Source organism: Mizuhopecten yessoensis, unplaced genomic scaffold, assembly GCF_002113885.1.
Source record: "Mizuhopecten yessoensis strain PY_sf001 unplaced genomic scaffold, ASM211388v2 scaffold10185, whole genome shotgun sequence".
NCBI lineage: Eukaryota > Metazoa > Mollusca > Bivalvia > Pectinida > Pectinidae > Mizuhopecten > Mizuhopecten yessoensis.
In genome coordinates this window covers 535,341-547,142 of record NW_018408421.1, presented here as the reverse complement: position 1 = coordinate 547,142, position 11,802 = coordinate 535,341, and the positions used below count along the sequence as shown (strand labels likewise).

The window sequence follows — 11,802 nt, the reverse complement described above, 5'->3', positions numbered from 1 at the left end:
ACTGGGTCAAGTGTCATGCTACCGTATCCAGGTTAAGATATTTCAGTGGGATTGCACTTGAAAGAAACCCCTTTGTTGGCCTCATTCACCGGTGACACTGTCGTCATATTACCTAAACTCCTGTTTACCCACACTGTCGACCTTTTCAATATTCATGCAATATATTCTGTTATCTGCCCTTATTGTCATATATTTCACCATATATTAACAACAACCTGTTCAACGGTACATCTGTAAAAATAAAACACAGTTTCCGATTGTAGGAGCGGATGTAATTAGGAAAACATTGAAAAGAAATAAAATATAAAACCTGTAATTTGTAATACAATATTTTGTATAAATACGCACTATTACTTCAACTATTCTAAAGCGTACTGTAAACTATGTGCGCCATTTCATGTCATTCCTAAAGAATCTTAATTGATACATGACCCGGAGGGAGAATGCGATCGTATCACAGAGATGATTCCTAAGTAGGGTCAAAAATATTTATTTAAAGTTTACATCTATTTTAGATACACCAGACAGGTTGCCAAATCCTTAACCTATTCAACTTCATGATAGGGTTGAGTGGAGATGGTATTGATAACGTATTGGATATCTAGATCCGTATTCGGTAGTGGATATCAAGACGCTTACTGTATACTTAGACGAGCTTCATTAACATAGATTGCCTGTACAGCGGTCAACTCGGTCTTTAAGTGTAAGCAAAGAAGTAAATACAAGCTTACATCGGACTGCTATTAAAATAGAAAGGAGTTCATCAATAGCACAAAACCGTGATAGATGTTAAAAGAAAATTGATTGGGCGAGCCGAGAGTATGCTTCGGCCAACGACGAAAACAGGCATTTAGCTACGTTTATGATGTCTGACTTTTCTGAATCCGTCGTTAAGGATCCCCGTCCCAGCCAGAGCAAAACACAAAATAATTCCACTGTCGTTTTTCAGTGTTAGAGTCACCTGCCCCTGATTACCATTTCGACAATGTTGTTGTTATGTTCCCTGGAATAGATTTCGTTTAGTATTATTGTTAGAAAATTACTCAGTTTTTTTGTGTTTTGTTCATCAATATTGACATTATTATTATTTTTATGGTTTATATTTCTAATAAACCATTGTTGCATCAAATAAAAAGTATTTTGTTTTATTTTGTTCCATTGAAAAAAAAAATGAAAAAAAATATCGAAGTTTCATAATATCCCAAAAAATCTGAAGAAACTCCCGTAAGGTATGGGTTATTGTTCAGAAATGATTTGGTTATGCAATAGCGATGCCGTAGGAAAAAAAAAATGCCTCACTACATTTTTAGGCGGAGGGACGGGGATTCTTAAGTGTCAAGAAACAATATTATGTCAACCTTCTTATATACATCCATAATCGCTGGCCAAGGGTACCGATCCGGTCTATGTAGACCTACCTGAAATTAACCCTGGGCTTGCGAAGATGATATAAACCAAACACCCTGGAAATATGCTAGTTATCACAAAATATCAAACATTTATTCCAGTATGAAACATATCCCAAAGTCCAGGGTATGTCACAATCATGTTGACAAGGTAACCGAAGTACGTTTACTGTCACGTGGACTCAATAATCGGAGTATAATACACATCTCACACCGCCAGATAAGTCGCAACCACATGGACATGTTAAACCAATATACCTCCCAGGGCCCAGGTACATCACAATCACGTGGACACGATAATCACAGAACCATACACTTCGCACGGCACCAGGTACATCGCAATCACGTGGACACGATAATCACAGAACCATACACTTCGCACGGCACCAGGTACATCACAATCACACACACACGATAACACAGGAGCATAACTTCCAACGGTCCAAGTTACGTCACAATCACGACGACACGATAATCCAAGAAGTATATACCTCCCACGGTCCAAGGCACGTCACAATGTCTTCCACATGACAATCCCAGTATAATGATACAATTACCACGGTCACTGGTACGTCACAATCAAATAAAACACCATAATCATAGTATTATTTACCTCCCACGGTCCAAGGCACGTAACAATCACGTGTATACGATAATTCCAGTAGTAACACCTCCCACAGCCCACGTTATTTTAAAGATTCATGATCTTCGTTTCATGATGATGTCAACATCCAAGGATTTATGAAAAAAGTGCAGGCGTGCAGTTAGCAATGGGAACCACGGAGTCGCACGTGACTTGAAAAATATGGACACATCAGTAACCTTCCTTAAAACTTAGTATCTAAAACTGACTTAAAACCAAAGAAAACAATTGTTTTTGAAAGTAACCGTTCACTTCTGTAGCTATATTGTTGTCCCTGTAAAGTTCAGGAAGCACCTTCACAGTAACAAACCATCAAAATGAAGTAGCTTATAATGATACATCTGTCAAGTCACATAGAAAAAAAAGTTACCACTACATAAACCAATACGGTCATAGTAGATCAATGATGAGAAGCTAGATAAGGGTTTTATTTTCAATCATGATCAATTTCTCCTGAATATTAGTCATTCCTGATTATTTCAGAGTGCAATGTGTTGACTTTTGTTTTTGACCGTTGGTACAGTGAACGGTTAGAGGTGCTGGTAGGGTTGGTAGGACATGTGTTCATCCTTTTCTGATCAGCATTTGCAACAATTCGGAACCTATCGGGACGTTTGGTTGCATTGCAGCTGATTTCAATGGCTCATACTTTCTTTGGCAGATGTCTATGTAAGATGAAGTGCATTAAACGTTTCGATTCAAGAACTGAAAAACCGAAGCAATCGCGAAGGTGGTCATCTGTAAGACCACTCAGCATGAATCCGTCAATCATGTCAGATCGAAATGCCGCTTCGTATTTATAAAGATTAAGCATTTTCAGCACTTCAATAACGTCGTTTATGGTCATATGATCGAAGGGCATTTGAGGGTCAAAGGTCATCTTTTGACCTGGTTCTGTCTTAGGGTCATTCAGCGCCTGGTGTGTAACGTAACGTGCGCTGCTTTGATATTTCCCACCATCGTACTCGTTGTCTGTTTCTCGCCCGTCTTTACGACGCTCTCGCAATGAATTTGGCAGTCGTTTTGGAGGTAAGAAATCGTAATCGATTTCCGGTTCCGGGATGACAGGTGACGTAATTTCACTCTCTTTTTTTCTTTCGCACATTTGCATCAGTTCGTTTGTCAATTTCTTTAGAGTATCAGGTCTGTTCTTGTCGTAAAATGGTATGGCTGTCCGAGATTTCCTCTCATATTCTACCTTCTCCTCTACTTCCTCCCCTCTCTCATCCTCATCTGTTTGCAGATTTTTAGAAGAACTATATTTCGGTGTTTCTATTTCTTTAGGTTCAACGTGTAAAGCATTTTCCTTTCTTGGAGGCAAGATCGGCGGCAGACTGATATCTTCCGGTGGAGCTGTCGGATAAACGGGCTGCCGCTGTCTGGGTGCTGGGACTGGCCTTTTCAGGTCACGAATTTCATCTAATGGTGTGTAATCTCGACTGAATGCAACGATTACCTCGTCATCTCCGTCTGTTTGTGTCTGCGACGACTTGACTGTGTCTTCACGTCGTTTTCTGTTTGAGTTATCACCAGCTGTTGGGTCCTGGTTATATCGCGGGTCATCTGCCCTCAGTGGAGGCTGATACTGTCGTGAGTTGGGCGTTGTATGGTTTTGTCTGTGTTCGGACGTTTGTAATAACAAGTTACGATCGGGAACTAGGTACTCACACATCTCAGACCTGGCCAACGTGCTTTTATCCTCGATAAAAATGGAAATGTCTGAAACGTACAAAATACAAATCACTTTGATAAAGTTAATTGCATTATATAAAAGATATTGGAGTGTTTGTGAAAATAATTTAATGAAAACTATATGTTTTACCTTTACCATCATTGGTTCTTACCTGTTTATGTGACAGAAGTTTGATAGAATAACGTTTGAATACTTTTTGTCTGAATATTTCAGAATTACTGGTATAAAACGACGGCACTTCAAGACAAAGAACTATTTTTGTTTCAGTAGAAAAATAAACAGATCATTTATCATCCCTACTGAGGAATTTAGCATCATGCTTTAGATACGAATTATTTTCATTGTTTATCGTCAAATATCCTTGATATTTACATGCATTCATTGCATCATTTATAAGCTGAGTGAGACTAGTAGGATACTGTGTGATGTTATACAAGTATGCATTAGTTATTAAGTTACTATAGACAGCATCATATTTGGCAGACCGTGACAAAGGTTGATGGACAGAGGCAGTGATTACGTATGCTAGTAGGGACAGTGACTTGCTTGATCGGCAGAGAGGGCGATTTGTTTGGTTTAGTATGAATTAACTTCCTATCAACAGCCATGATCATTTAAGGACGGCCTCCCCTTCTGTGCAAGATGCATGCGTGCAGCGAATGCGTGTGTGTTTTTGGAGGCTGCGGTATATTCGTGTTTGTTTCCTTGTGATAGCGCGGAATTGATGCCGACTTAATAGTGCTACCTCAATGAAACATACTGCCGAATTTTCCCAGCAGGACACCCAACCCGGTCACATTTTACTGACAACGGGCGAACCAGTCGTCCCACTCCTAAATTGCTGAGCGTTAAGCAGGAGTAGAAACTAACATTTTTACAGACTCTGGTATGTCTCGGCTAGGGAACAGAACCAAAAGCCTTTCTCACAGGGACGAACGCTCAACTAAAGGCCAAAAGTGAGGCATTGTCAAGGGAGACATAAGGAAGAAGAAAGTTGTTTAGAAATAAGAGAAAAGATAAGATCCCAAATTTAGTCGCCTCTTACGATCATGCAATTGAGGGCAGTATGTACAACTCTTACGCCCTACCTGCAGGATCCCAGAGCGGGCGAATAAACGTGACTAAATTTTACTCAGAAACGTTTTGATGACATTCCTTTCTTTTACAATCACTTCATTGGCGAGATTTGTAAAAAAAAATATATTAATGCTACATGTAGATCACTACGAAGGTGCAGTTTGTGGAATATCAGTCAAATCAAACAAGCGGAATAGTTTTTTATGTCGCCAAAAGAAGCCGTACAAAAAGTAACTTGTGCTCAAAAGTATTACAGTATATGCTGTCTTGTTGAAAATCGGTCCATCTATTCGTTAGGGGGACATTCTTTTAGAAAGGCAATTACGTCTCAGGATTTAAAACAATATATATCGTTAAATTGACGTATAAAATTAATTATTTGATTTATTTACTTATTCTTTAAAGGTCCAGACACGTTATTGACCTCTGATCTTTACCTCTATTTCCATGACGCACATGTAGATCAATTTCCTGTAGAGCGAATGCGTACAGTTTGTCAATGTAGAGCATCCACCGGTCGTTGATGCCCTCCGCAAATCCATCCACCACGCTGATCTCGACGTCAGGTAAGTATAGTGGAATGGCTGCCACCTGTTTGTAGTAAAGGGCACCAGTTCCTAAAATCATAACAGATATATGAATATTTGTTCCCTATCCAAGCCATACGTTATATTATCTTTCACCACTGCGTATTGGCCGTGGTGGTCAACGTGGGGCAGATGCCAGGTCGGTGGTTTTTCTCCGGGTTCTCCGTCTTTCTTCCGCCAACAAAACCTAAAATGCGTCCTTAAATGCCAATAATTGTTCATATAACGTAAAACACAAACAAACCACCATTGCGTATGTAAGGCACACCTATCCCACGAGGGGAAGGATGATCATTGGCCAAAACGAGGCTTGCCAAATGATTGGTAACGCTGTCCCAAGGGAGAGAATTATTCGTTGTTCTCTTTCACTGTCCTATATCTACATATGCCCTTCCCATTTTCCATTAACTCTATTGAAAGTCAGTCTGTAGTTACCCTGCATTATCGGGTCACATTACCATGGTTTCCGTAACGTCAGTGTTAGCAACCACTCCCCTGATACGATAGCCGCCATCTTGTTGTTGTCGTTTGGTTCAAACAAGTTGCATTTTAACGGGTTTCGCAGACAATGAAATCTTCCAGAACAGGAAGGCAAGTTCTTACTTTTGTATTAAACTGTACTACACATATAAGTAGAGCATCAAACTGCATTTAACAGTTGTCGCCTGGTAACATTTTTTAATGGCGACTGTTGTTTGGAAAGTTTTTGGTCGGATAATGGCCGGCAGCAGGAAATATAAATTAGGCTCATCCGACTAATTAATAAAAGACAGCCCGTATGAGTGAACGGACGTCATTCTATTTATCTGTCACCCAGATTGCATTCATATTGGCTGTAACTGCAATCTGACAGACGTTCAATCCTTTTAAAAATACAGAATACATTGTTGACGTTACAGAATCAATTCATTGCGTAACGTCATACTATTATTTTGACTGGGGAATCCCTCGTCTGGACCCTCGGGTGAGATTAGTAGAATCTTAAATTTCTAGCCGAGATTTTAAGAACATTTCCCCGGAGGTTTGTATTTCTCTGTCTTACTTCCAAACTGGGGAATAACTACGCCACCTCATATACGAGTGTGATATTACAGACTCGTCACTTAACGCTGCTTCACCAATCAGAAGGGAATTAGCACCATACGTCATTAGAGAATTCCCTCTACCTTTTACACATATATTCGGGTGATATCACCTTTCACATGTGAACATATCACCAATAGAGGCTGATAATTTCAAAGTTGACATTTGTATTATCAGAGCAGTACCCACCATTAAACGTACTGAAATCTGTGGAAGCGTTCAGTCTGGAATATATAGATAATTAAATAAAACTTCATATCCAGTAAAACCTACCTAAACATATCGTTTAGTCTACTAAACACTTGAATTTCTCACCAGATTACATTCAATTTTATACAGAATAAAATAATAAAAAACAGAATACTAATAAAAATTAAGTTGGTAAGGCAATAACAATGCACACCTTGGCATTAGCGTTCAATTAGGGGTAGATCCGTGATAAATTTACTAGATGTAATTACTGCGGTCTTCAGTTTGCCTCGAAAAAAACCCAGAAAAATACAGTAGACGGAATCTACGTTTTTACATAGTGCTTTCTACGGTAACCAAATTAACATTTAATACATTGAAGAGTTATCTGTATCAATTTAGGAGAAATATGATAAATTAAAAGACATCTGTATTATCTAATTTAGGAAATATTATATTAAGAATAGCGATATCAGATAAAATCATATTGATATGAGATATCTTTATTACATTTGAAGATATATTTAACTCAATTAGAGATATTTTTCATTCATTTAAGCAATGAACGTTTTAACAAATGTTGTTTTGGTCCTATAACACACATTGGTATTGATGACAATCTTGATCGGTAAGTTTGTCAGCAATAAAAATATGTGTTATATATATAGGACCATAACAATATTTGCTAAAATATTCATTATTTATATTTATATTTTGATGGAATAATATGCTTTATTAAGTTATTTCGAACAGTTTTTGAACCGCAAATCAAATGTTGATAGCAATGAAATTGATGACGACACAATAGAGATTGATGACGTTACAATAGCAAATGTTGTTATAGTATAAATGTTGTTATAGTATCATAACAACATTTGCCATCTCATTGTATTGCAGTGGAAGGATGCAGAGCAAATGTAAACATATAAAGATATACATATTTCAATTTAAGAAATCTCTATTTCTTTTAGAGATATCTTTATTACATTAAAATTTCTTTGAAATACTTTTGATTTTTACAATAACTCTGCTGGTTTGAACTGTTTAGTTGGCTTGCGATTAATTTCACATTATAGTTATCCATCGTTAATGTAGGAATATAAAGAAAGGACATGTATTACCTTGGTTAATGAGGTTTCCGAGGAGATATATTTCTTTGTATTTCCCCATCACAAGGAGATTGGACATTTCAGATGTTGTAGTGGAGCACGGGCCTGTGTCCAGTCTGCGTTGGTCAGTCCGAGACATCTGCACCTGGAACGGTGGGTCAAATTTCCTGAGGAGTGACCACATGAAATCCTCATGTCCAACTGTTGACAAATAAAAGTTGAAATATGAATCGTTGATGGCGTGTATGGTCAGACGTTGCAGACGGATGTTGTTTTAGACTAAACGTAGGTAGGCAAAGGAAATGAATGAAAAAGCGGGGGTTTTAGGATCGGTCAACCATGGCATTTATTGGTTCTGTATTCAAGAGTTTTCTCCGAATATCATGACTTCTGTGATAGATATCGACTATTGATGGACAAAATTACAATATATGGTTTACAAATATATGGTCGCCATCATTATTTCATATGGATATTCCCGATTTCTGGGACGTTCGATGGGTTTTATTATGCTTATAAGTGTGTCTCTTGGTTTTGTTGTCACTACCTGAGCTGTCTTAGGACGTGACATTAATTGGACTTGACCTAAATTTACACGACGGGTTTTTGTTGATGAAGCAGAGGACTTTTACCCTTCCGGCACATCTGGGCCCGTATTCATGAAACCGTTCTCATGCTCAACCATGGATTTGTGCGCAAACCGACTTTCTTGTTACTCACTTAAATCAAGTCACACGATCAAAAAATCAAATGTAAACACTGAAAACAGAAGTCTCTTCAAGATTTTTTTCCAAATCATTGACAAAATAAGATTTTATTATTAATTTATAAACGAAACAAGAAATTCGGCTTGAGCACAGAATATATACTTGAGTATGAGAACGGTTTCATGAATACAGGCCCTGGTCTTGTTATCCTTGTACATTTAAAATGGTTACCAAAGTACATATTTCATTTGTTCATATTTTCCCTACACGGTTTTGTTAACACTTCGGAATTCTCTACTTGTTTTTTAGACTGTTTAAAAATACTTAAACGGTAAACTCTGTGCAGTTCAACAAAGTACAGATGTACTTGAGTTTTTATTTTAGACAGTAGTGCGTAGATAGTTTATGATACCCGTATTTCGACCGTATTTCACCTAGCTTCTTGACAACTTATCTAAACAGCGTGAAGACAGTTAAGATAGTTATAAGGGTGGTAATTTTAAGAAAGAATTTGGTTTGTTTCAGACAACTCTATCGAGATCTTTCTGTCTTCCTTAAACAGCTATATCATGCATGCATGTACAATGCCGAAGGGAGGTAACTCATATACAATTCCTCGTTGCATGACTTAATCGGACCACGATGTTCAGAATACTGTAAATTATTTGACATTAGTACAATATAGGATGCATTGGTGCTCTGTGCACACTGATATAAAAAGAAAAATCTTTCGGGTAGAATACTATACTGGGTGCATTCGGCATGGTATTACAGCGAGGCACGTCCTTAAATGAACGTATATGTGTCAATAACCAAACGCATATCCTGTGGTGCACAAACATAGCACGTTTCTCAGATAAACAAGATAAAAGATACTGCCACCTTTAAGCCGGCTCTCCACACGTCTGAACTTGATAGGGTACGACAACGGAATGCTGATCAGACATTTATCAGCGGAGACAGCAGGGATATTGCCTCTTGTCATTGCCCGCCTCTGTCGGTAGACAGCATGGATAAAGAAATACTGCAAATAGAGTAGATCTGTGTAAAAACTTTGAAAATATTAGACAAAATCTGATTGATTTTTATAGTACAAAGTACGTCAAAGGAGTTATTTAATTCATCTGGAGCATCCGGATGTTTGTCACAAATACATGCTATCTTATACAGTGAAACATGGATATAACGCCCCTCGTTTCGTTTGCCACCTTGCATGCTGCTAACATATTTCAATATCCCCTTTTCTTGTTTACTTTTTAATTCCTTTTTGGTTTTTGAAACCTCATTTTCTCTCAGCGTTTGTACTACAATATTCCCACTCCTACCACATCTTTATCTTCCATTTGTTGAAAAGATATGGATGACATTCATCATTAATACATTTGCATGTGACTGGATGTACAACAAACTTAATATTTCACTGGGTATACACGTGATAGTATCTAGGAGAATGCAACGGTATTTGAAAGAATGTAATTGTATTTGAAAGGGTGCAAATATGTTTTAAAATACATATTTTGGGACACATAGTTGTTTTTGATAGAAACAAATACAATTTAATTAAATGCAATGGTATTTGAGAAAATTATTCATTTTATAGGAAAAAAAGAAATTTGATCAGAATTTGAATGTTTAGGGTATTTGAGAGAATTAATTGATAAGTAATGAGGTGCAATGATATTTGTAAGGGTATGTTAAAAGATACAGCTGTGATTAGAAAGAATGTAATGGTAATTGAAATAATACCAAACTACGTACTCCCGCTTCTAAATATTACTTGATCTACGATTTTTATCTGTTTGATGTTTTCTCCTTTGGTAATATTCTTATCTTAACAGTGATTACGTTCATTAATCATGGCATATATACATAACATGTATGTGTGTCTGTGAAATGTATTCGATCACTGCTTAAATATTGTCTAGAGTTCTTTGAACAGAAAGGCTAGCCCGTATAAGACAATGAATCATGGCATATATACATAACATGTATGTGTGTCTGTGAAACGTATTCGATCACTGCTTAAATAGAGTCTAGAGTTCCTTTGAACAGAAAGGCTAGCCTGTATAAGACAATTAATCATGGCATATATACGTAACATGTATGTGTGTCTGTGAAACGTATTCGATCACTGCTTAAATAGAGTCTAGAGTTCTTTGAACAGTAAGGCTAGCCCGTATAAGACAATTAATCATGGCATATATACATAACATGTATGTGTGCCTGTGAAATGTAGTCGATCACTGCTTAAATAGAGTCTACAGTTCCTTTGAACAGAAAGGCTAGCCTGTATAAGACCATTAATCATGGCATATATACATAACATGTATGTGTGTCTGTGAAATGTAGTCGATCACTGCTTTAACAGAGTCTAGAGTTCCTTTGAACAGAAAGGCTATTCCGTATAAGACAATTAATCATGACATATATACATAACATGTATGTGTGTCTGTGAAATGTAGTCGATCACTGCTTAAATAGAGTCTAGAGTTCTTTGAACAGAAAGGCTAGCCCGGTTAAGACAATTAATCATGGCATATATACATAACATGTATGTGTGTCTGTGAAATGTAGTCGATCACTACTTAAATAGAGTCTAGAGTTCTTTGAACAGAAAGGCTAGCTCGTATAAGACAATCAATCATCATTGTTGTTATTATTAAGTGGTTGACAGTATTAGGAAATATGTATTATATCCTAGTACTCCTTTGGCAGAACGTCACAATAAATGACAGCAGACAGTGTATCGTATCATAGTAACTAACTGGAAACCTACCTGTCCTGCACCAATAGTTTCCACGGCGTTGTTTCCCGCGAATCCTTGGTCAATGTATATGATAACCGGAAGAGTCACATTTGATTCGTAAAACTCCTTCAGTGTATAAGTCTTGTTCCTTCGTCTAAATATTGACGCCATCTTGCCTGTAGAACATAATGTGTGTCGAAGGAGTTACATTAATATGTGTATGACCTTTCCCTCGAACTGATAACCTCTACTTGATAAAACGCATACCTGTTGTTAGAGGCTTATCATAAACAATGTGATATCGACACATTATATAACGTATTATATAACATAAGATACTAACAGGGGCTCTTTTATTTATATTTTTCCTACACCTTTTGAATGAAATCAGAATGTTTTTATTCTTACATGTATGAAATGGACAATTTCAATGCGAATGCATTCGTATATCTATCAAATACTATTTGTCTGTTATCAATCACAGTTAAAATTGTCTTACTAATATTCGGGTTAAATGGTCCTTGCTATGTAACAGCTTGCTAGGACTGTGCAGTCCTGTCTG

At 37.2% G+C, this 11,802-nt stretch overlaps 1 protein-coding gene across 1 annotated transcript; it reads right to left on the bottom strand.

The window, feature by feature from the left end:
* Positions 1–1,256: 1,256 nt before the first annotated feature.
* LOC110459681 lies at positions 1,257–11,453 on the bottom strand. Its single transcript, XM_021512050.1, has 5 exons — positions 11,271–11,453; positions 9,377–9,518; positions 7,800–7,988; positions 5,257–5,436; positions 1,257–3,768 (listed from the first exon to the last, which is right to left on the bottom strand). Exons 1-5 carry the CDS (start codon positions 11,409–11,411, stop codon positions 2,693–2,695), a joined length of 1,728 nt encoding a protein of 575 aa, XP_021367725.1. The 5' UTR covers positions 11,412–11,453; the 3' UTR covers positions 1,257–2,692.
* Between the last annotated feature and the right edge of the window lie 349 nt (positions 11,454–11,802).

Bases quoted from the DNA above. Each gene is read 5' to 3' on its own strand.
- LOC110459681 (XM_021512050.1), bottom strand. From the start codon at position 11,411: ATGGCGTCAATATTTAGACGAAGGAACAAGACTTATACACTGAAGGAG. The intron at 7,989-9,376 runs GTGGCAGTATCT...ATTTGTCAACAG, and splicing joins TGTGGAGAGCCGGCTTAAAG to TTGGACATGAGGATTTCATG. The intron at 5,437-7,799 runs GTAATACATGTC...TTATGATTTTAG, and splicing joins CGGAAACCTCATTAACCAAG to GAACTGGTGCCCTTTACTAC.